We start from the raw sequence: 24,764 nt of genomic DNA, 5'->3' as shown, positions 1-24,764 counted from the left end.
TATAAGTTCCAATAATTGGACCCAAGAGCTGTCATGATCAGCAACCCTGCTTTAACTTTTTATGTTAAAAAATCTTATTTCACTGCTCATGGATGTGATTCTGATTTCTGTCACAGGTACTGATAGATGAATCGTTTCCTCTGATCATTAGAGCTTGACAGATTTCTGTCTCAATGGACAATTTGGGTTGGGACAACAACCCCCCAGGTGCCTCTATCAAGACCCCTTCCTCCAGCCTATGGAGCAATCACCAACAACATGAGATGGATCTCCCCCAAGGTTTCTTTGGCTCAATTAGAGAACCCCAAACAATAACTGATGCTCTAATGGCCCAATACATTGTAAACCCAAACCCGATCTCGAGTGGTGTAATTGCAGGTTTTGGTGTTGCTGATGGGCTGCAACTTGTTAATGGTTTTGAAGATGGCAAGGTTGATGTTGTCTCCAACAGCTCACTAGAGTCACTGGACTGCTTGTTGTCGGCAACTAACAGCATTAATACTGACACATCAGTTGAAGATGATGGAATTTCAATGATATTATCTGATTGTAGAAATCTATGGAATTTCAGTTCCAGCAATGTTGTCTCTCAAGGTTTTTCTAAGCTTCTTGATTCTACTACTACTACTACTACTGGTAGGCCTACTTCAACAAATAAGAGAAGCAAGGAAGGACATGGTGGACACAAAGTGAAGGTGAATTATCAGTATTTTGATCTTCTCCAATCAGACTCTTCAACTACAGAAGGTGGGTTTCAGTTCATCTCGGAGAATCCGGCCTTGTCGAGATTAAAAAAACCCAGATTGGAGAATGATCATCAAAGATCATCAAACATAAACTTCCAACAGCCAAGCAGTTCTTGTTTATTATCTTCAGTTGATGAGCCTGACACTGAGGCCATTGCACACATGAAGGAAATGATGTATAGAGCTGCAGCATTCAGGCCTGTGAATCTGGAAATTGAAGTGGTGGAGAAGCCCAAGAGAAAGAATGTTAGGATTTCTAGTGATCCACAGACAGTGGCTGCAAGGCACAGGAGGGAGAGAATAAGTGAGAAAATTAGAGTGTTACAGAGGCTTGTCCCTGGTGGAAGCAAGATGGACACAGCGACAATGCTTGATGAGGCTGCAAACTATCTCAAGTTCTTGAGGTCTCAAATTAAAGCCTTAGAAAACATGGGGCAAAAGCTTGATTCTGTGAATTCCACCTCCACTAACCTTCCCTTCCCTTCACCTCCATTTAATTACAGACATCCTTTTCCCATGCATACTTTTTTCCCAGTCCCAAAACCCTAATCCCACTCAAAAGTGGAGAAATTCCCATGCATGCCAAAAATTCAAAATCCTTTCTTAATTCTTAATCCCCACCAATAACCAGAACTTTGTCCCCAAGATGACATCCTATCAATCCAAGAGTCCATGACCCATTTTTACACCCTCATCATGATCAGAGCCCAACCAAGGCATTAAAGAGCCGAATCAGGATCTGGATCTGGATCGGTCCCGGCTGATTCTGATCCGGATTGAACTGAAATCAGTTGGTATCGGATGAAATCGGGTCCAACCCTAGATTTTAGAAGGGGATCGGCTGAGGCGATTGGCCAGAATCGAGATCAACCTCCAATTCTAATCCAATTCTGATTCTTAATCAATGAGCCCAACTCCATTTTAAGGAAACCCAACTTATTAACATAGTCTTCATTATTACTTTCTTTTGTGATCAAGGGTTATTAAAAAAACAGAAAAAGGAACCCCCCCCCCCCCCCCAAAAAAAAAAAAAACAATTAGGGAGAGAAGATGGATTTAAAAAAAAAATATGAGAAAAGCTTTCCTCATAAAGAGAGCTACAACAATTATAGCACTATGATTAAGATGAAGGGTTAGACTTTTAAGTAAAAAAAGTGGTCATCACTTTATCTATTCTTTACAAGGGAGATTATTCTAATGTTACTTAAAGCTCACTTCCCTTGGAGATCTTTATATATGGTGGCTTGGTTTTTTTAATGTGGGCATGTTAGCAAACCAATGTAAAAGACATTCCCTTTGGGCCTGTCCCCCTCATTCAAGCCAAGCGTGCTCTTGAAATTCTCTCCCAACCTTAGTGCTTAGCACGTGTTTCCAATATTTTTTTTCCCTTCTTTTGGGCAGTTGGGTTTTGTTATTGTTGGCTCATTTCAACATTTTATCGAATACTAACCTCTCATGATCGATTTTCTTGTTTAGTAATTTGTTGTTTGTTATTCTTGTTCTTGTCCTTGTTGATGAAGATGAAGATGTTTTGATTTTTGCTGCTTTGTATGGTTTCTTTTTGTCTTTAGAGATGAAAAGGGAAGTTTGATGGAATGAAAGAGGTTTGTTTTGGGGTTGTGACTTGATGATTGTTTGCTAAAATTAGGAAATTCTGTTAGGATGAGACCTAGATCTCTTGCTTGGCTTTAATGCAATATTTTCCACTTCACCTGTTAAGTTTTTCTCATTCAAGTTGACAAATTCCAAAGATCTCATGTGACAGACTTTGATAGCTTTAGCCTTTGAGAGATAGTATTGCATGGATGCAACACACCAATGGCTGTACTACTGGTTTTCGGCTGACCCTCATTCTCATTTGATCACTCAGGAGAGAATGAGACTGGTCATAGGGCAAACAACGTAGCCATCAAGTCGACAAGGACCAGAGAGAAACCATGAGGGGAATTGCGGTGCCTTAAGCCTTGAAGGGAGCACATGGGCTAAGCTGGAGTAATTACCTGGTCGCGTGGCCCTTGTGCCCAAACACAGGAGCACACAAAATTACCACCCCATCCCCATAAAATAAAAAACCTCATCCATGTTGATACCCCCTGCTCATGCTCTCATTAACCCGTGCTGGTGTAGGGGCGACCCAACCAGGCAGTGATCTGTGATTTCTTGCTCAATATGGGAAAAAAAACGCTGCTTGGTCGCATGGATCCTACACCCAAACAAAGGAGTGTGCAAAATTACTGCTCACCGCCCCCCATTGAAATAAAAATCTCATCCATCTTGAATTCTTGATACCCCTATGTGTGCTCTCATTGACCCCCATGCTGCTACAGGGGCTACATGACTAAGCACGATCTCTTACCCTAAAATTATTTGTGGGAGAAGGTTCTATGTGCTAAAGGTATAGAAAACCCACCAATTGTGGGGTGGGTAAGGGTTCGTCAATAGAGTGCGAATCATGTCCTTGTACAAGTATTGTCCAAGGCCCTCCAGTTCCAGTCACATGGAATCCACTGTGGGACTCAAAGGAGTAGTGGATTCCATGTAAGTGGCCTTGGAGAGCCTTGGACGGTACTTGTACATACTGACATGATCTAATCTCTTGACAATAGGGAGCAAGAGGAGATAAAGAGAGAAAAAGGAACTAACTGCTGGCATAATCTCTATTGGCGGTTCAAAGATACTTTTTTTTTTTTCCATTATTTATATAGGGCAAGAGATTGCTACTTGTTTGTGTAGCCACAACATGCATAGGGGTATCAACACAGGTAAGATTTTTTATTTCAGGAGGGATTGGACGGTAATTTCACACGTTAATGTTTGGGGGCAAGAGCCACGCAACCAAGCAATGTTCTTTTTCCCCTTTATATATTAGGATGATGGCTTTACATGCTAGCGCTGTGCCAACACTGTGCCTACCCCTCTCGTCCCACCCATAGAAAGTCCCCCCTTCCCCGTATTAAAATCCTCTGCAGTACCGGTGGGGTGGTAGTGCACATCCGACGGCATAGCAGAGGCCATGTGTGCCATGTGTAACTTGGCCTTTGTTGTGCCTTCGGATGTGCACTGCCACCCCGCCAATACTGTAGAGGATCCTGGTCCCCCTCCCCCCTTCCCCCTTCCCCCTTCCATCCCATCTACCTCAAGAATCTCAATAATGACATTTAGATATGTTGGATATGTTTGAAACTTTTTTTTTTGTTTTGGGTGAAAGAAACTTAGTTTTAACTACTGTTAGATCATGTCATCATGATGTAGATGGCATGTCCAAATTTAGGCCATAAACAAACTCCCACATGGCAATTATAAATGGCAGGGTAGAAAGGGTTCCGGATCAAAGCATGGGGAGAGGGAGAGTGGGCGACCTTAAACCAACCCCCCGCCCCCCAAACTAACTCCCTTTAGCTCTCTCTTGCATTGCCAGATCACCCTAAAGCTTACTTTTCAACAACTTCCCGAAGAATTATATAATGACATGGCAAAAGCCGTTTGAGCTAAAAAATACCATAATAATTAGAAAAAGAAAAAAAGAAAAAAGGGATGGTGTAGAGGACATGCTCAGAAAATTTAAACTCTAAGTAAGCTGTAACATAGTACATTAATAGGTATTTAAGGCTGGCAGGCAAGGATTTTAAACTTAATCAGGGATTAAATCGGTCCTTGCAGACTCCAATCTGGATTGAATCAGAATCGAATAGAATCAATCCCAAAAACCTTAGAATTGGATCCTCAAAATTTAAAACCCAATAATCCTATCTCAAAAACCCTAGAATCTGCAGCTCCGAAACAACAAGAATTAGGATCGATCACTACCAATTCACTGATTTCCATCCGAAGATCGCATCCCAAAATCTAAAGGGAAAATTACCTAGATTTATAAGACGCAACAACTCAGCCTTATTCCAATTAAATGAGATTGACACCTAGATCTACGAGATAAGAAAATTAATTAACAAAACAAGTAGGTATGAATCGTATGACTTTGTTTTACACTTGCTTTGTCTTGTAAACCTACTTGTTTTGTAATTCTTTTGTTTATTGATAAATCTAGAAAATTGTCCCAATTTTAAAACCATACGATGACAAGCTTTGTTGTGAAGAAAAGGTTTGTTCTACCGACGAGTGATGAACCTTAAACCATATTTTTAGGCAAAAGTTTTCCTTTACCAATTCTTGACCATTCCCATCACAAACTCCCACCCCTATTGTTTAGGGTTTAGGGTTGAGACTACTTGTCCCCTTGGGCATCCAACCATAGTGCTTTCACCATGGGTAAAGGGAAACTTGGTCCTTCTTACCTCTTAAACTTGAATAATACTTGGCGACCATATTTCTTCCCATTCCTGAATTTACTTACTGCCAGGACTCAACAGTTTAGGCTAGTCGCTTTCTTTTCCTTGCCTTCAAGGATTCAGACAAAGAATTGCCTTTGAGTTTGGGTCCAATCCACTGGACTCGGTCTCAAGAGGCCAACCTCGAAGAGCAGTTTATCTAGAGTCACCCATTCGATCAACCTGATCCACTTTCGATCAGTTGTTAAATGGTCAAGGGTACAAAGTTCCTGCTTCCAGACATCTTAAACACTCAAAGACAAGTCATGTAAATAAGCATTATAGAGACATAATGACAAAATGCTGGGTTGATGCCCTACTTACACAGTTAACAGGCCGCAGTTATCAAACCAAATACCATTGTTATTAGATAATAAAAAAAAATATGCACCACACCATGAAAAAGGCTTAGACAACTTTTACCAAACAGTAAAAGAATAATGGGAGAAAGAATGAAAATACTCATTTTTTGAAACTACCAAACTGCTGCTGTTGGCCAAGGTTTGGAAAATTTTCATTTCTACCTGTTCCTGATGTGAACCCCGATCTAGATCTAGCAAGACCTGATCCCATGCCCATGGCTCTCCCCATGTAAGCTGCAGATGGCAGAGTCTTTTCCTTCTCATCTAATCCATCATCGAGGGTGCCAACAATTCCAATGTCCACTAGAGATACCTTCTTAATTGGCTATAGATTGGATTAAAATAGCAAGGTAAAACAAACAAAAAGCAAGTTAATAAAACTATACATGTAAACTCACATTATCACAACCAAATTCAAAACTATTCAGACAAAATGTCCAGGATACTCCACAGTATTCAAAGCTTCCCCATTCTAATTTTTGTTCTCAACTTCCATGCGTATATCTGTTGAATATCCAGGAGTTCAGGGTAGGAAATTAATGGTTCAGACTTCAGATTTGGAATAAATTTGATTGAAAGAAGAAATAATTCCTGCACTCCCAAAGTTAATATGTAAGCTCTTACAAGTAGAGCTTATTCAAATTGATCATGAAGTATGCCTGTACAGCCTTACATCCCTTACCGATACATGGATCCCAGTTGAGTTTTTTATTGAGCAGAAATTGTTGTTAGACTCCACATTAATTGTTAAATTCTCAGATATGAGGCTTAGTTGGGTAGGCTTAAACCAAGAGACAAACCAATTTTAGGGTCCCTAAATACCATGGCCCCACGCCAAACCCCATCCTAGGTCCAGGTTAGCCACAAATTGGTATTGCTAAGAACAGAAACTAACTATACATTATGTTACACCATATACATCAAATTAGATGACAGACCAAACAAACAAACATGCATGCACCAAGGTCACAGCCTGAACCAGCTCAAACTCAGACTCAGTAGGGGCTTTAAGGCCTGGGTAAGATCTATCAGGCCTCAAGCCAGACCAGGCTTTCTTTTTTATAGTATTTAATCCCCGAATCTATTTATTTTTATTTTTATTTTTTATTTTTTGGAAGGGTGGGGTTAGGTACACCTCAATTATTACCACCCAAAAAAACAGCCATACTATAATTCAATAGCTAAAACCCACATTTGTTGAATTCTCTAATAAATTAGGGAGCATCTTGAACTAACATTGAAAGTTTGAAACCAAATCAAATTCCACTGCAAAAAAATCATAATATCCTCACATGAACACCCTTAATAAAATCATCAAATTGAGGTCTCATTTTCCCAACATAGGACAGGACTGCGTAAACTCCAAAAAACTGGCAGGGGATTTCCATTTATGGATAATCAAAATTTTTGGATATTACATCCACTGAATACCTGATAAACTTTCCTAATAGCAATATAGCAGTCATATACTTTTACTCGTTTCGATGGAGAAAAGACAACAACAATTGCATCTTCAGACAACATAGTCATAACTCATGGCTCAGCAAGATCGGGCAGCTGCTTGTGTAATAAACCGACTAGATGCCAGTTAATCCATTATTTAAGCCAACTTCTCATAAAATAAAATAAAATAAGAAAACTAATCCCCATCTGAGAGAAGACACAATTCCTTGAAAATTAACTGCAAAACTTAACCCCAAAAAGATCGTTAGCTAATAGCATACAGCTAGGTTGTCAGGTTTTACTTCCTCTCTTGGCCCACATTTATGCCATACAACTTGATATTCTTGTAACATCTTAAGGAAAAATTTCCTTAACTTCAGATCTCAACCAGTGGAACCCAATGGTCCAACTGTGTCCCTGATATGCATTGCTGTTATCAACCTATCACTTGCCTTCTTGATATCACAAATGTGTAGTCTTGTCTGTCACCACAGCTGCCAGTGAGGTTCCTCGAATAATTTAGCCTCACATATAGCACACCACATCCCTTGAGCAAAAGATCGTCAACAGAACATTTGCCCCAGATAGTGCTCATTAATTTAAAACAGTAACCATGAACCAAGGGTTTGACTGATCACATCAATGCATAATGCAAATACAATGAACACATAATATCCTACGTGTGATACAAATTTCTTCTAAGTAAGAGTAGAAGTTACACTTAAAGAGAACAATAGCATTGCTGAATCTCCTCCCCCCATCTCCCATCAATTTTCTTTGCACGTGGTCAATTCCCCATCCCCCCCCCCCCAACCAAAAGCACACACACAAAGGAGCAGCACAACTTTTAAAAGCTCAGAGACTAACTGCTTATTTTTTCACGGGAAGAGATAAACTAAGAGAAATTCAACCAACCATCAAAGACTTTTGAGTGGGATAAGAGAAATTCAACCAACCATCAAAGACTTTTGAGTGGGAAGCTGAAAAAAAAAAGAGTTGCCACATGAAGGCCCTAATCGAAATAAGTAGCGAACCACAAAAATTAAAAGTTGCCATGGCATTTAATGTGTTAGATGGTGCTAACATTTCAAAATCCTAGTAGCACATTTTTCAACTTCCCCCAGCCAAACAGAACAGTGAGGATAAACATATGGAGAGGTGCTAAAACAAAATTTTGGGGCATCTCAATCAAATAAAACATCAATAATTTGAGCCATTCATTCAAAGAAAAGTGAGCTAGAAAAACAATGTGTGAAAGTTGCATAAAATATAAAAAAAGACATCTTAATATGTAACTGAAAATCGTATCAGAATTATGAAATGAGAGCTTACGAGTAGCGATATTCAGATCGATTAGTCCACGACTCAGTGAATCCGCCCAAATTCCAGACTTGACCTGGAATGTATCCTTCTTCGGTGGGTGCTTAGATTCTGTTGAAGGTATTGCATTGAGGTTGTCAAGACTGCCATCATTGGCAGAGTTCTGGGTGGAATCAGTCGGCATTTGACCAGTATGAGAAGTGAAAGCACCAAAGAGGTTGGATCCATCAAGACTGTTTAATGGCACTGCAGCAAAGGGATCAACAGTGCTTGAGTTTTTCGGCTGACTCAGGTCAGCATTTGGAGATTTGCTTTCAGTCTGCAATACTGGATCCGGAGCAGCAAATAAATCCACCGTTGAAGCAGCAGGAGCCGAAGGAAAGGCAGGGCGGGAGGCAAATAGATCAACATTCTCCTATAGAAGGGATCAGGGGAAAAAATCATAATGGAAACATCAATGAATTCATAGCTCAAAAAGGAAATGGTAGAGCTTAAACAGTATAACTGCCACTGGTAATTCAATGCCAGAAGAATCTCAATTTACGGACAGAATGCCATTCCAGTTGGCAAACATTATTATAAGAAAAAAAAAAGACTTTTCAAGTGGTAAGTCGCAGGTTTCACATGCAAAAGCATCATTTAAAAATACCTACAACCTTATATCCAGAAAATATCAATGAACAGCAATGACATTCTAATTTAGCTACATTTACAGGGAATATAGCATGAGAAATTGGAATAATCATCTAAAATTTCCTAGAAAAAAGTGCTCCACAATTCCAGTACTCTCCATATCGTAGATAAAGAAAAATACACATTCAAGTGCACACCTACACACAACCATAGTTCGAAATCTCGGTTGAAACCTTGCATTCTGGACGAACCACCGAGATCTACAAAACTGGGTGCGACTCAATAGGAATGCAGGGTTTCAACCGAAATTTTGGCCACTGGAATTTCGGCGTTTTGACCAAAATTTTGGTTTCAATACAAAAATATGCATATAAAAGCGTTATTTTGGTCGAAATAGGTCAAAGTTTCGACCTATTTAGGGAGTTTAGAGTGATTTCTCCTGTTAGAGGAAAGACTAAAAAAAAGGCAGATATGGTATTTTTTGTCAAATCACCTACATTTCTTCATCGAACAAAGTGTTGGGGACTACTACAATGCATCTACAATGAAGATTTGCCACATTCGAGCAAAATTTGTGGTAAGATTCAAACTTAGTAATACCATTTTTCCCCAAAGGATTCGAGCCTTCCTAGAACTCTATTTGGTACTGACATAGAACAGAGAGACAGTTTCGTAGGGGTGTTTTAACTTTGGTTGTACACTTGTACTTGTAAGTGTAACATTTTGACATTGTATGATATTTAAACGGTTTTTCTACATTCCTAGTGCACATTTTTATTTTTTTCATTGAATTGATTATCTCTGGAAATTAGAACCTGGATTGCGGCACGAATGGAAAATTTATTAGCTCCTTCTCAAATGATGAATGACAATGGCATTCCATTCTTTATGCATCTCCCAAGGACATGAGTAGGAAGAAAAAATCTGACCTCAGACTGAGATCCTGCCTCTGCTGTTGCATTCAATGAGGCTGATACAAAAGATGCATCTGCAAACAGATCAACCTCTGCCGCAGCATTGGTGTTCACTGAATTCATCTGAGTTGGCACAGATGTTGGCGCGTCCATGAGGTCAATAAACAAATCCGTCTGGTTAACACTTGCAGCTGCTAATCCTGTCACATAAAAGGATAACATCTCACATATTGAAATGCTAGTTTTGACCTTCCTGATATGTGATCAAAGTAGTGTTGATACTACTCAAATCACCAAATAACTGTGCAAATATAGATGCATGATGCACAAAATCCAACTAAGACAGGGACGTTGCATGATCACAGAGGCACTAGAGTTCCATCGCAAACCAAAAGTGCCACAGCATCCATTTTTAACAGAAAATCAATAAATGTCCATCTCAAAACTTATCAAAACATCCCTTCTTTTGCTTGTTCTCTCCCCCAAAATTGCAAAGAAAATACTAAGTTCAAGAAAGGGACAGATTGCCCAGTTACAAACAATAAATTGATGAATTTACACTTATGAGATCTAATCATGTCTGAAAACTTGTCTTTTGTGGCTATTTTATTCCTCTTTCAGCATCTAGCATCAAACATGATAAAGCCCCCGCTTTTCCAGAAGTAATAGCATAATGAAGAGGCAAACAATTACTAAGATATAAAGCAACTATGCAAGTGATGCCAATCATTCCTTATAATCTTTCAAGGGTTTTCTATCTGCATTTCTTAAACATTTCAGTTGAGAAATCAATTACAAAGATATGCCTAAACAAGCATCACGAAGCATGGACTGCATGGTTGTTGGCTTATCTAGTAATAGAACCAAAAAAAGGGGGAACCTTGCTTAGAGAAAATCTTTAAAACGTTAATGCCAACTACCATCAGAACATGCTGATGGTGAACACAACAGATACAAAATATAACACTAGTACACATAAGCATTCTATCCCCCTTTTTCCTTCTGCTCATGTAGAACAAATCAATAATTAGATATCACTTCAAAATGCTTACCTGAGGTGGTACTGGTGGAAGTTCCTCGGGGATCAAAATCATCATCAAAATCATCATCAAGATTATTTGGAGGTGCAGAGTATTTGTCATCAGAATGATTTAACTTTGATGATGCACTAGAAGTACCGGACGACAAAGCGTCTCGACCCCTGCTGCAAAAATCAACATCTGTGATTAGTTATTAGATGTTGTGCAGCAACTTATCACACAGACACACTCATAGAGGAACAAAATATGATTAGGGCAAATTGACAACTGCTGAGAATCCATTGTCCAGAGGTATGCATAGGCATGAGGCAAACATTCAGTAATTTAACACCTTTTCCATTGTGACCTAGCGGTTGCTGGTTCGAGTCAGGAAACAGCCTCTCCGCAAAGCGGGGATAAGGCTGCATACATTATGACCCTCCCCAGAGCCCCCACTGGCAGGAGCCTCGTGCACTGGGCACTCCCTTTTTTATAGTTTAATAAACTAAGAACAACATAATTGTAACGGTGTCTAGGCGACCCAAGGCATTGGAAGGGGCCTGGACGCAAGGTGACACCTACAAGGTGACCAAGGCGCCTGGACGCCTAGGCGTCACCTTTACAACTCTGAATAATAGTAACACCAAATTATTAAAACGAGGAAGATTTATAATGAGAGTGTTGTATGAGTATAAGGGTGTTGCACGGAGCAGGTATGAACACGAGGGACATGGAAATTCAATGTGCACACTTAACACAGGCAAAACCAATTATTGCACACTTGCAACTCTAAAACTCATTTCCCACTTTTCATGGCATGCTTAATTTTTTTCTGAACTATCTTTTCTTGGTTTTTGATAGCTACAGTCCCAATACCAACAGAAACATGTAAGAGCAACCAATTCTACCACAACCAAAAGAAACATGCAATGAATGTGATAAATGACAAGAAACTATTAGAAGTAGGATGGGAACAAATATAAACACACAGCAAATGAATGGTTTATAAACCACTTAAGTGGTCATGATCATTGATAAAGAAGAAGACTAAATTAACATGCCTCAACATGCATACCCCTTCTTTACATTGTTCCCTTCATTCTCACTGGCAATGCCTTTTCGTGTTGTATCACGGCTATCTTTGCCGAACTCTTTGTCTCCAAATTGGTCGTTGTCTTTGTAACTATCCTTGAACATGTCACCCTCTTTCCTGCTTCCTATACCTCTGTATCGGTCAGTATTATAGAAGCTGCTGCTACCATAGTCACCAGATGAGGTTGAACTTGACATGTATGATATTCCAGATGATGAAAGTCCAAAATACCTAAACAGAAGTGCAAATGAATAGTTAATTTACAGACTCTGAAAGTATGAATCAGACGAATGAGTATGAAGAAGTTCAAGTTAAATAACTAATCACGAAATAAGAGTTGAACTCACTTATCACGGTTTGCAGCAGCTTTTTCTCTAACTTCTTGTATTTTATCCTTATTATTCAAAAGGGCTAACAGGTTTTCAGCCTTCTTTCTTACATTGATTCCCATATCTTTTCCATTAGGTTCAACATATTCAAAACCTGAGAGTGACTTTAACAATATAAAGTTTCCAAATTAGAGAAACAGAATTTAATAGGACTTCGTCTTTGGCATATCATTGATTAGGTAGAATATAAAATAACATAAAAACTGTGAAGTAGCAAAGAAGAATCCATACTGAAATTTGAAAAGTATGTTCCGTAATATCATCTAGTGCCCGCTCAGACCCATGTGCCACCAAATATTCTATAACAGCCAATGCCTGACAGAAGAAGATGTTTTTATGGACTTAAGCAATGTAAGAATACCCAGAAAAGGATATGTAGGAAAATGGACAGAAGAGCTGAAAAATGATGAATCTGATCATTGAAGATCAAAAACACACAACATAATAGGAAAAGTAGTACTACCTTATAGACATGACGCCAGTTTCGACCAGTATCAGTCAATCTTGTCCAGAGTACAGTCATAATCATCTGGCAGTCAGTGCTGCATCGTGAAATAATAATCATGCAAATGCAACAACAACAAATTGTCCATTCCAGAAAAAATATATCAGCAAAAAGTAGAACAAAATAAGCACAGGATAGTACTCAAAGAAACACTTAAGTTAGAGTCATACAATTTTTTGGTGCCCTGTGCTATCTCCGCTAAAGCAGTTCCATGGGGACCCCACGGTTCACTATCGGTTGCATCCAGAACCTGCGATGCGTAACGAAAAGAGGCTCAGTCACTCACAAAACCAAGATAAGTATGTGAAATCAATGAGAAGCACATGCATTTCAGCTTTGCCTCCATTACAATATACTTATCCATGGACTGATTAAACCACACCACTCCAGACCCACACAAAGCTATCATCAATTCCTAGTGTTTCAGTGTCCTGAATAGTTGATAATTAGTCAAAAGAGCGTAACATGAAGCAACGTACTGAAACTGCTAATAAAAATAAATGGAGCAGGAACAAAGGGTTCACATGTATTTCCTCATGAGAAAGTTCATTATCGAAAGCTAATTATGGAGAAAACAGAAATAAAAGGTTAAAAATAGGAAGCTAATACAGAACAGGCAAAATAGACTATATTCAGATTGGTAAATTAACTGTAGATTCCAAAATTTTCTGGACAACGGGTAAACTTTTCACAAATCACATCACAATCCAAAGTCTTTGAATCACAGATAATATGAACAATTCTACAGCTCTATGTTGGTTGAATGAGCCATTAACTTGCATATGCATATACCAATCCAGATACATCAATTTCAATGGTTCCCAGCACGATATGTAACATAAAAACCCAAACTACAAAAATCCCAAGCCATTCCCCATATTTCACGATAGGCACCTTTTCTTTTTATAAATATAGATTTTGTTTGATTGCAAATGCCCAACATGGCAGGAAGGACAATCCAAAACACAATCCCCATGGGATCATTGATGTAGGACAAAATATGAAGAAGAAGAGGCCCAAAACACTGTTCATGTGAACAGTGTCACCGCCCATATTTTCCTTGTGTGGGGATATTTTTTAGAAGAATTTGTGGGCCCATCAAGTGGAGAACAATTCTATACTTATGCTGCCATAGTTTAGTTTCTATTTTCAGTTTTAGAAAGTATATTAGATTGTTTCTAATTTCAGTTTGTAAGTTTTCTCTTGTCCATGTGAATGACTGGAAGGGCTGGAAGGCCTGGCTGAGAGAGCCGAATCTCCCTATCCCCCCCCCCTTTTTATCTTCTTCTATCCTCTTCTCCTGCCCTTCTCGTTTCCCCCTTGTTACTGCTGCTACCCTGTGATTGCTGCAAGTGCTGTGAAGACTCCTTGAACACCTGAATCGATTCCACAATCAACACCAAGTATTGCTGCTTCTGTTTACACAATCAAGTGAAAGATTGTTGCACCCTGCGACTCTGTTTATCTACTGATTCTGCTGCAACTTCAAGGCTTCAGATCTCTTCAGCTACCGAACCTATTGGGCCATATTCGAAGCATCTGGAGAGTACAACCTGCTCATCAATCGACTCTGCTTGGTTTCCCCAACAACTGGCCACATTGGTTTCTCCATTAACTTTCTATTTTGAAGGCTGGTTTCTAATTTCAAGTCCTCTTCATAACTCAACATTTAGCCATCAGAATTGGCTGTAATTTGGAGCAAAGGACCTGATCAGCATCACCTCCACTCAACCTAAGTTTGGTAGCCATCTGTTGGCCGGTTTGCTCTCTACCTCCTAAGTTACTAATTCTGGTTTATTGCTATTCTGATGTTCTGCTGCAACCTGTCATCGATCCTACTGTAGAGTGGTTGATGCAGATTCATCACCAAATAGGGCTTGTTTCATTGGGAATAAGTCTAGGGTTGGGTTACATACATGTTGAGCCTTTGATCCCATGGGTTTCTAATGTAATAGGCCACTTTTATGGGCCTAAAATATGGGTATATAGGTTGCATACGGGATTAGCCCAATACTTAGTTTATTTTTATGTTTTTTAATTGAACCGGTTCAAATTGGTTGCATCCAATTGGTTCAATTTAAGTGATCATTTGACTTGGTTAAGTGGTCATGTGATGTAAGTTGGGCTGGATTAGGACTCTATAAGTCCAGCCATGTTTTGAGTCTATTTCCTTTAGTATTCTAGTTTCCTAGTCAGTTTAAGTTACCTAATAGGTTAGGGATAGGGTTAGGCCATTCCTTTTTAGTGTCTAAGTCTATTTTTGAGTCTTCTATATAAGTTTGTAAGGGAGGCCAGCATTACATACGAATTTGATTAAGAAAAATTAGCTTTATGCTTGCTGCCATTGCTGCTGCTCTTTGTGAGTGTATATCCTTGTGGATCTCAAGGTGGTGAAGGGTAGGTGGACTCCTGCGACTCCTTGCATTGTGAAGATCGGGAGGCTCTTTCAAATCATCAAGCTACTGCCATTGTTCCTGCAATACAGTGAGTTTGAACCTATTTTCTTATTTTAAACCTTCTTCTATCATCCTTCATCTTCCCTTAGACCTAATCCATAGTCCCCTCCATCCATCAAACCCTAATTCTCCATTAAACCTGCACTCCTACCTCCACTAGGACTCCCCCATAACTCCAGTTTTAGCCATCACTTTCGAACCCTACTTCCAGCTTATATTCCCCACACCAATCCCCACATTCGACCTTAACCCTAGCCCTTAGTCTCCACTTTATCCCCTCCATTCCTTCACTCCATTAAAACCCAAAACCTGCAACACAATTCTATCCAGAATTGCAGAATTTTAAAACCTTCCCAAATCCTATTATTGTTATACCATATTGAGCCCCTAGACCTGCCCATTAATACCCTATAAACCCCTTTCCCAATATCCAACCCTAACCCTAGGAATTGACCTAAATCCTAGTGCTGTCCATTCGAACCAGCAACCCCTTTTGTTATTTGATCCTGTTGTTTGGCTCCTAGTAGGTCTCCTACCTATCTAGGACTACATTAAATTGGTATCAGAGCTATGGCGGAGGGAAGCTCCAACCAAGCCTCAAAAGACCCACCTCCATTCATTTTCAAGACCCGAGTTCCTCTACCCAATGGGAGCACAACTATATTAGTTGTTGATGAAAGGCGATGTAACAACATTATTTCACAATCCGTGGTGGATATGTTGTCCCAATCAAGAGAGATTTGCATCATGCCCACAGGTAAAGTCTTTGTTGAATTTAGGTGTTCTTCATACCATGATGGTGCTTGGTGTCAGCCGGTACCACATTCAAAGAGTTTTATTGCAGTAGGTGGTGATTGGTTAAACACGCGACAAGGTTGGATTGAACCTGAAAACAACTCGTGTGTCCTACCTGATCGACACCGTCTATACCATTGTTTTATTCTAAAAGGGTTACAACCAAAGTTGACCACATCGACTGTACAGCCACAGGGATTGCCGAACATGTCAACTCAAACGCAAGTGGCATCGACTGTGTTTGAAGTTTCACCAATGGTGGATGCACCAACAGAAGATTCTACTAAGGCAGTTTGTGTTGAAGAGATTCAAGAACCTATAGCTAAAGAAACTCAAGTAGACCACGCTGCACCAATAGTTACGATCATGGTTGAGAAGCTCAGCCATCAAATTGATGTGGAGGTCCAAAACACAATGGTAGAAGAAACTACTGAAGAGAGCAAAGTATACAAGGCTGAGGACATGGAAGATGAAGTGGTGGTTGAGAACACTCCACAAGAAATTATTGGCATTCAAGATGCTGTTTTTGAAGAGGTGGAGCTTGTGTCTCAAATATTAGATGCGAAGGTTGCTAACACTGAAGACTCTATGGACAGGACATTCACAGTTGTTGCTGATTCAGAAAACGAACACATAGAGTTTGTTATGCCACCATGGTTCTTCGAAGAGAAAGCTCCACGCCTTGGAGATTTTATCCCCAATGTTCCTGCTTTACTGGAATTCTGTTTGGGGATGGTCAAAGTTGGTGATCACATGTTGATTCCTCCTCATCACTACAAAATTCAAGGACGAATTTTTTCAAGTTGGGGAGAGTTGATGCAGATTCATCACCAAATAGGGCTTGTTTCATTGGGAATAAGTCTAGGGTTGGGTCACATACATGTTGGGCCTTTGATCCCATGGGTTCTAATGTAATAGACCACTTTTATGGGCCTAAAATATGGGTATATAGGTTGCATACGGGATTAGCCCAATACTTAGTTTATTTTTATGTTTTTTAATTGAACTGGTTCAAATTGGTTGCATCGAATTGGTTCAATTTAAGTGATCATTTGACTTGGTTAAGTGGTCATGTGATGTAAGTTGGGCTGGATTAGGACTCTATAAGTCCAACCATGTTTTGAGTCTATTTCCTTTAGTATTCTAGTTTCTTAGTTAGTTTAAGTTACCTAATAGGTTAGGGATAGGGTTAGGCCATTCCTTTTTAGTGTCTAAGTCTATTTTTGAGTCTTCTATATAAGTTTGTAAGGGAGGCCAGCATTACATACGAATTTGATTAATAAAAATTAGCTTTATGCTTGCTGCCATTGCTGTTGCTCTTTGTGAGTGTATATCCTTGTGGATCTCAAGGTGGTGAAGGGTAGGTGGACTCCTGCGACTCCTTGCATTGTGAAGATCGGGAGGCTCTTTCAAATCATCAAGCTGCTACCATTGTTCCTGCAATACAGTGAGTTTGAACCTATTTTCTTATTTTAAACCTTCTTCTATCATCCTTCATCTTCCCTTAGACCTAATCCATAGTCCCCTCCATCCATCAAACCCTAATTCTCCATTAAACCTGCACTCTTACCCCCACTAGGACTCCCCCATAACTCCAGTTTTAGCCATCACTTTCGAACCCTACTTCCAGCTTATATTCCCCACACCAATCCCCACATTCGACCTTAACCCTAGCCCTTAGTCTCCACTTTATCCCCTCCATTCCTTCACTCCATTAAAACCCAAAACCTGCAACACAATTCTGTCCAGAACTGCAGAATTTTAAAACCTTCCCAAATCCTATTATTTTTATACCATATTGACCCCCTAGACTTACCCATTAATACCCTATAAACCCCTTTCCCAATATCCAACCCTAACCCTAGGAAATGACCTAAATCCTAGTGCTGTCCATTCGAACCAGCAACCCCTTTTGTTATTTGATCCTGTTGTTTGGCTCCTAGTAGGTCTCCTACCTATCTAGGACTACATTAGTGGTTCTTAGCTAAACCCCATCTACATTAATTATATCTAACAACTATGCTCATATAAAATCACACCAATAGATATTACCCAGTAAACATTGTATTCATTAAAACTATGACACTTAGCAAGTTCGTTTGCTAATGAATTAATAGATCAAGGCCAACGTGTGAACAGGACGTTAGCATTCAATCGTGAAGCTCTATCAAGTGTAACAAGGTTTGATATTCTCCATGGGCCCTGTACCAGCAGGTGAGACCAGCCTCATGTGAGGAACAATGTCAATGCATTTCAAGTCAGCAATTGTCGAATCCACAGAACCAATTCAACATGAGCACACTAGAACAGTGATGCCATCATGGTCCTTAAAAGATCTCCACTGCCAGAAAACCCTGAATTGCCTCAACTGCTGCAAGCAAACTGAGCTCAAGTATGAAAGCCCACAGAGGGCCCATACTTCCTGCATGGGCACAAATGAAGGATGAGGAAAATGCCCTAATTCACTTGGAAATACCCGAAATACAAACGAACTGAACATAAGATGCTTCACTAATTGAAGTAGATAAATCACCTAAAAGGGCTCATTTTATTAGAAATAAGTTTTGGGTTGGATTATGTATCTGTTGGGTCTTAGATCCCATAGTTTTCATTGTAATGGGCCTATAACGTTGGTAAAAGCTAGGCAGACGGGATTACTTAGTTAAGTGTCTTTATTTCTTTATTTTAATTGCTATTAAATGTTTTAGTTAGACTGGATTAGGATTCTACAAGTCCAGTCCTGTTTTGAGTCAGTTTTCTTTATTATTACCGCTTCCTAGTCAGTTTAGGTTACATAATTAGTTAAGGATTGGGATAGGCCTTTCCTTTTTAGTGTCAGTGTATGTTTTTGAGCATTGTACTTGAATTTTGATTAATGAAAACCTTTGACTGTTCTTCTTCTTCATTGGTGAAGAACCTTTTGTTCGATAAAGGCTGGTTGGTGTTCCATCCTTCCAACCACCTTGCGGTGTGAAGCCCAGGTCTTTTCTCTTGTTATTATTCTTCTTCCTCCTTCTTCTCCATTAATTCAAGTAAGTTCTGCTCTGAATTTTCTGCAATTCCTAGTTTGATCCGGAATTCATATGCAAGACTTTTTTTACTCAAATTTCAGTTGAGGGAATCTGGCCATCGGATCATCCTCAAATTTTAAGAAGTTGTTCTTAAACCTAAACGAAACCTTCAACCAGATTTGTCGTAGATCAAACCAGATGATCTGGATTTATTTCATTATTCCAATTTAACCCTTATTTCTTAACTAATATTTTCTGCATCTATATATTGATTCAAGTTTTGGTTTTACTGATCTGTCATAGCTGATTTTTATGGTCAATGTTCAGAATCGATTGTTCAACATATTTCTATATTCTGATTTCTATTTTGAGTGGTGAATTGATGGATATACCCCTCTCCTAGTGCTACTAGGATTGGCTCATAACTTATGATATAGCGTTTGGATCGAGTTAAGAATTTCAGCAAGTGTTCTTCCCCTTGTCTGCTAAACAACCTGAGTTTAGAGACTATCTGATCTCTTGATTTTGTTCTATGTGATTTCTCCCTAATCTAATTTGATGTTCTCTGGGATTCGATTCTGTTTGGTGCTATTTTGATTATTCATTTACAGTATTACATTACTAATGGTTCCCACCAAGGGGAAAAAAGAGATGAGCCTTTTGACGCTTTACAAGAACAGAAACAACTGCCCAATTGGCTTGGGGGGGGGGGGGGGAGAAAGTACATCAATTACATCCAGAATTAGAAAAAGTTCCAAGGGATTCAAAATAATAAGTTGCAAATCTCCTTAACAGTAAATGCCCATTCCTTCACTAACAAATATAAGTGTTTGTATACTCTTGTGAAAGATCTGGGCTCCTTCTACATGCCCCAAAACATTGCACATGACAGTACTGCCCAAGAATGCTTCCTTTCTCAAATAAGAAGTTGCAAATCTCCTTAACAGTAAATGCCCATTCCTTCACTAACAAATATAAGTATTTGTATACTCTTGTGAAAGATCTGGGCTCCTTCCACATGCCCCAAAACATTGCACATGATACTAATGCCCAAGAATGCTTCCTTTCTCCCACAAAAGCACACCAATAAATGAAGAAATACCAAATAATACCAGCTCTCTGACAAGAAATGGAGAAAAATGAAAAGGTGATAGTTTCCTCTTTTTCACATGGTACACGCTGATTGGCAAGATAAGACCCTCTAGTTAAAAGATTGTATAAGGCAAAACTACTTATCAAGGGTTATGATCCCTATAAATCCCTCCACAACAGTAGTATTACCAGCTTTCCACTTAGTTTGTTGAGGACATATTAAGATCCTTATAGATTAGGGATTGGCTAAATGATTTCAGCAGGGGTCAACTCCAACTTCTTGACATAGAGCATTTACTATTAAAACTCTTGCAGGCTACACACTCCTCCATGTACTTATCCGGTTATCCCCAATTTTCTTCAAAAATCAAGTCCAAATTCACCATCCCTCCACTAATGAACAGTAGAGACTAACAGGGAGGCTCCTTTTATAGGACAAGTCTAAAGAGACTAAGATAAAGCTCAAGTTTTCTCCCCTTTCTTGATAAATTTTTGTTGAAGGACAAGATGAGAATACAATAATACAAGATAAACTCAAAAACCGTAGTATACAATCAAGGAAAACCCTTGCCCACAGCAAAACTTAGGCTGAGCTGCTCCTTGATAGGAGAAATCATCACCCAACTTATTAGCTGATCTTCACCTTGAAGAGAACGAGTTAGCTAGATATGACATCATGTAATGAGATGGAAGAATCTCCGAAGGTCAGTCTTGTTTACACATCCAACTGAACGTGTTTCTTTAACCACCCTTGTACAATTATGTCTTCAAATCCTTCCATATGAATAATTCAATCTCCAAGATGATGCAAGCGTCCCTGCTCTTGTTGGACCAACATCATCCCTGGGTTTGAAAGCAAAACATTACGAGTACCAGACCACCAAACGGGATGCTTCAATTTTCCAAAAGTGTGCATATCAAACAACAAGGGGGGGGGGGGGGGGAGGACCAGTCTGCAACAACACTAGCAGTTGGGATCCAGTATTGAACAAAGGACTCAATCCTAGTGTCGGAACCAAAGATTGACGTTTCTAAGGTAATCCAGAACAGCCAACCTGAAAGTAACTTTGTAGTGGTACTGTAAATAACTGAATGAACTAAATCCGTCCTGGAATAGCCAAGCAATGGACCTCACATAAACACCAAAATAGTGCTATCAACGCTCTTCCACAAACACTTGCATTCCTTGGGGAAATGAGCTAACTGTCCAAATGATCATGACATCTTTAGTAGTCATACGGAACAATATCAGAAAATGTCACCAAAGAAGTTAAGAAAAAAGCGGAAAAGGAATAGACAGTCTATAGATTCCTCATCTTCCTTGCAAATGAGACAAACATGAGGAAGGGAAACCACAGTGACCACTAATCATAACCTTCTTCAAGCAATCTCCCAATCTAAAGCTTTGCATTTAGGGAGAACCTGGACTTCTATAAGATTATCTTATAAGGAAAAGAATCCTTCTTTGGGTTACCTGGGACATCCAATGATAGTCATCTGAAAAATAACAGTGATTTGGAAGAAAATACTCCGTTGCTTTTCAATGTCCACACTGTCTTCATATATTTCTTCTTTCCCATACCAATTGTCTTCCCACATTCTCACCTTTCCTCTATTTCGTCAACAAGTGCTATCTTCTTCCTTACAAGAAAGTTGTCTAGAGATTTAACTCCATTACTGATGTGTGGACTAAACGTTCACTTTACCATCTGAAATTAAAGACTCACATCATATCTGTATTGGCTTAGTTGAGTACAGTTGAGTCTTACATATCTGCATAGGCAGATTTCTCTTATATGTTGAAGGATATCAGACTCCCCCACCTGCTTCTTTTGCCTCTAAGCAGATGCATATCACTCTCAATAAACCTTTTTCTCATAATTTATACAATTCGTTTACTAGATAATATGCCTAATGCTTGCACAACAGAGAAAGAGAGAGAGAGAGTCTTGTTCGGCAAATAAGTGTGCATAGCCAATAAGATCAAGCCCAGGTTAGTAGTACAAGGGATCAGACAACAGCTATGATTGCATCAATCTCCTGAAGATCAAAATTGCAAAACAAAAAGCGCAGGGGTTTCTTCCCAAAAGCTTGCACACATAGTTCTGATCTGTAACTAAGTGAAAATTCAATGGGTATATTAAAATTCCAATAAGCAAGACCCACCACCACATTGAACTTAAATTACAATAACTCATTCATTCCTACAGTTCAGATGCATATAAATATGTAATTTTTGAAGAATTAAAAAAAAATTGTTCTTAACTATAAAAACATGGTCCAACAAAAAAGAAACGGTGCAACGTGCGCATTGACGCAATAAACAATGATTTGATTCGGTGATTGGCAGCTTACCTTCTGTTCGATCTCAGGAACCTTAAGGAATTTAATATTCACCTCCCTCTTTCTGCAGAAAATTGAAACCCAAACCGGAAAAAAAAAAAGAACAAAATTAACATTTTTTTTGGTTGCTTTTAATAAAGCATAGATAAATTTCGACTGAAACGCATTAATATGTATATGATGGCTCACATTTCTCGGACTGTTTGATCGAAAACCTTCATGAAATCCATTTCTGAATCAGCAAGGAGAGACGATAAATAAATTAAAAGGTGGAATTAACCTCAGTCTGAAATAGAGGATCGGCTTAGATCTGTCGAATACAATATTCTGCAAGGAAATCATGTTGAATTTCATGAATAATTATTACATAATAAAAATACGAAAAGAAAAACACAGAATACGCGCACGCAAGGAGAAAAGTAGATGTACTTTGGTGTAGATTCCGTGAAAAAATCAGTAACAACTTGAAAGTTCAGAGTTCAGATCCGAGGATTTTCAATTAGAATTATAACAACGTAATGAACGGTGTTTCTATCTTGGCCGGTGGAGGAGGGGAGGAGAGAACCGAGACTCCGAAAAAATCCAATACGACATAACCCCCCTACTGGCCGTTGGGAACTTGGGAATTGGGATACACTGCTTGTGCAACCACGGGGACGTATAGAACCATCATCTCCGTGAATAAAGGGTGTCAATTTGGGACCAGGACCGGGAACTCCCGCCAAAATCTGGTACAGAATCGTCTCATTAATAGATGTGGGACAACATTGAGATTTGATTTTGGCACGGAATGATAAATAGGATGGGATTTTCAAAGGTATATTACCGAAATACCGGTTAGATACGTAGATGGAACAAAAACTATTGGTACGCATTATATTTCATGTATTCAAGTATATGAATGTGGTTTGATGTATTTAGATGGTATTTTTTCTTATGTAGATTTTAACCAATGGACTTTTAATTTTGTTTCTATGAACTATTTTTTTTATGATAATAACCAAAATCATATCAGATTGTGAGAGTGTGATATCCTATATCTTGGACCCCTCAGCGCTTCCTCCACTATCCGTGGTTCCCATCATCGATGACATTTCTTATTTGTCTACGTGTTTTCAGTCTTGTACTTTCAGTCACATCTCTAGGGAAGCTAATTGTTTAGCTAATACCCTAGCCCAGAAGGCCCTGTCTATCCCGTGTACGACAATTTGGCTACTCTCCACTCCGTGGTTGTCGAATAACTATAATCCGCCTTCCATGTATTCCACACGGTCCAATCAATAGAAGCTCTTTTACCAAAAAAAAAACTAAAATCATATAATGGGTTTGTTTGTTTCTTCCTCATTAATTCTTAGTCGTCATTTTGAGAAGCTTACATGTGATCTTATGGAGTTTGAAAAAGTAATACTATGGAATTCATCATGGTTTTATATTCTATGTTACTTTCTAAAGTAAGGAATACCTTATATCTCATAATAGCAAAAAGATCTAGAACCATGAGGAAAGGGCGACCTTGGGTCCTTCCACTTCTCACTTACATCAATGGGATCAAATTCCTACGAGTGTTTGGAATCGGATTTGGTCTCTACAGACGCTACCAAAAATAAAATCATTCATGTGGAGAGCTTGTAACGATGGTTTAGCATCGGGTGAAGGCCTTTCTTCTTGCCATGTTCTAATAAATCCTACTTGTCATAGATGTGGGGTGGCTAAAGAATCGATAGATCATCTCCTATTCGAATGTCCTTTCGCCAAAGCAGTTTGGTACGGGAGTCCTCTATCCTATATTCCTCCATCGGATAGAATACCAAAATTGGCGGAGTGATTGAATAGTTGGGATCTATTGATACGCCAAGATAAGAAGGTTGCTCGAGAATCTCTCTCCCGTGCTTCTTTTATATGCTAGTATTTGTGGCGTGCTAGAAATGACGGAGTATTCAAAACAAAGGATTGGAGTCCAATTGAGGTAATCTCTGCAGCTGAAAGGGCATTCCTTGAGTTCCAATCAGTTTCTCCAAACCTTTCTCAAACCAATTCGGGTGCCATTTCAAGTAATGAAAATGATCGGTGGAATGCCCCACTGCTGGGTTTTATAAAGGTGAACTGTGATTCTGCAAATCCTCAAGGAGATATTGCTGGCGGACTGGGAGTTATTTTTAGGGATCACAATGGGCGTCCTCTAAAGGCACTCTCTATTTCCCAGGTCGTATCCTCTACTATCCAAGGAAAAGCTCTAGCCATTGGAGAAGCACTAATGCAAGCTCGTGAATTAGGAATCACAAATCTCCTGTTGAATCAGACAATAAGGAGATTATTAG

General features: G+C 39.2%; 1 protein-coding gene and 1 pseudogene across 1 annotated transcript; one reads left to right on the top strand and one right to left on the bottom strand.

The window, feature by feature from the left end:
- On the top strand, positions 1–1,295 carry LOC122656631 (transcription factor bHLH87-like). The gene has a single exon (XM_043851237.1). It carries the CDS (start codon positions 174–176, stop codon positions 1,293–1,295), a length of 1,122 nt encoding a protein of 373 aa, XP_043707172.1. The 5' UTR covers positions 1–173.
- Positions 1,296–5,356: 4,061 nt separating this feature from the next.
- LOC122653597 lies at positions 5,357–22,937 on the bottom strand (annotated as a pseudogene).
- Between the last annotated feature and the right edge of the window lie 1,827 nt (positions 22,938–24,764).

Source organism: Telopea speciosissima, chromosome 3 (genome assembly GCF_018873765.1).
Source record: "Telopea speciosissima isolate NSW1024214 ecotype Mountain lineage chromosome 3, Tspe_v1, whole genome shotgun sequence".
NCBI classification, from domain to species: Eukaryota; Viridiplantae; Streptophyta; class Magnoliopsida; order Proteales; family Proteaceae; genus Telopea; species Telopea speciosissima.
Note: the sequence above shows the minus strand (reverse complement) of the source record. Positions and strands in the feature narration are given on the sequence as shown.

Bases quoted from the DNA above. Each gene is read 5' to 3' on its own strand.
- LOC122656631 (XM_043851237.1), top strand. From the start codon at position 174: ATGGACAATTTGGGTTGGGACAACAACCCCCCAGGTGCCTCTATCAAG.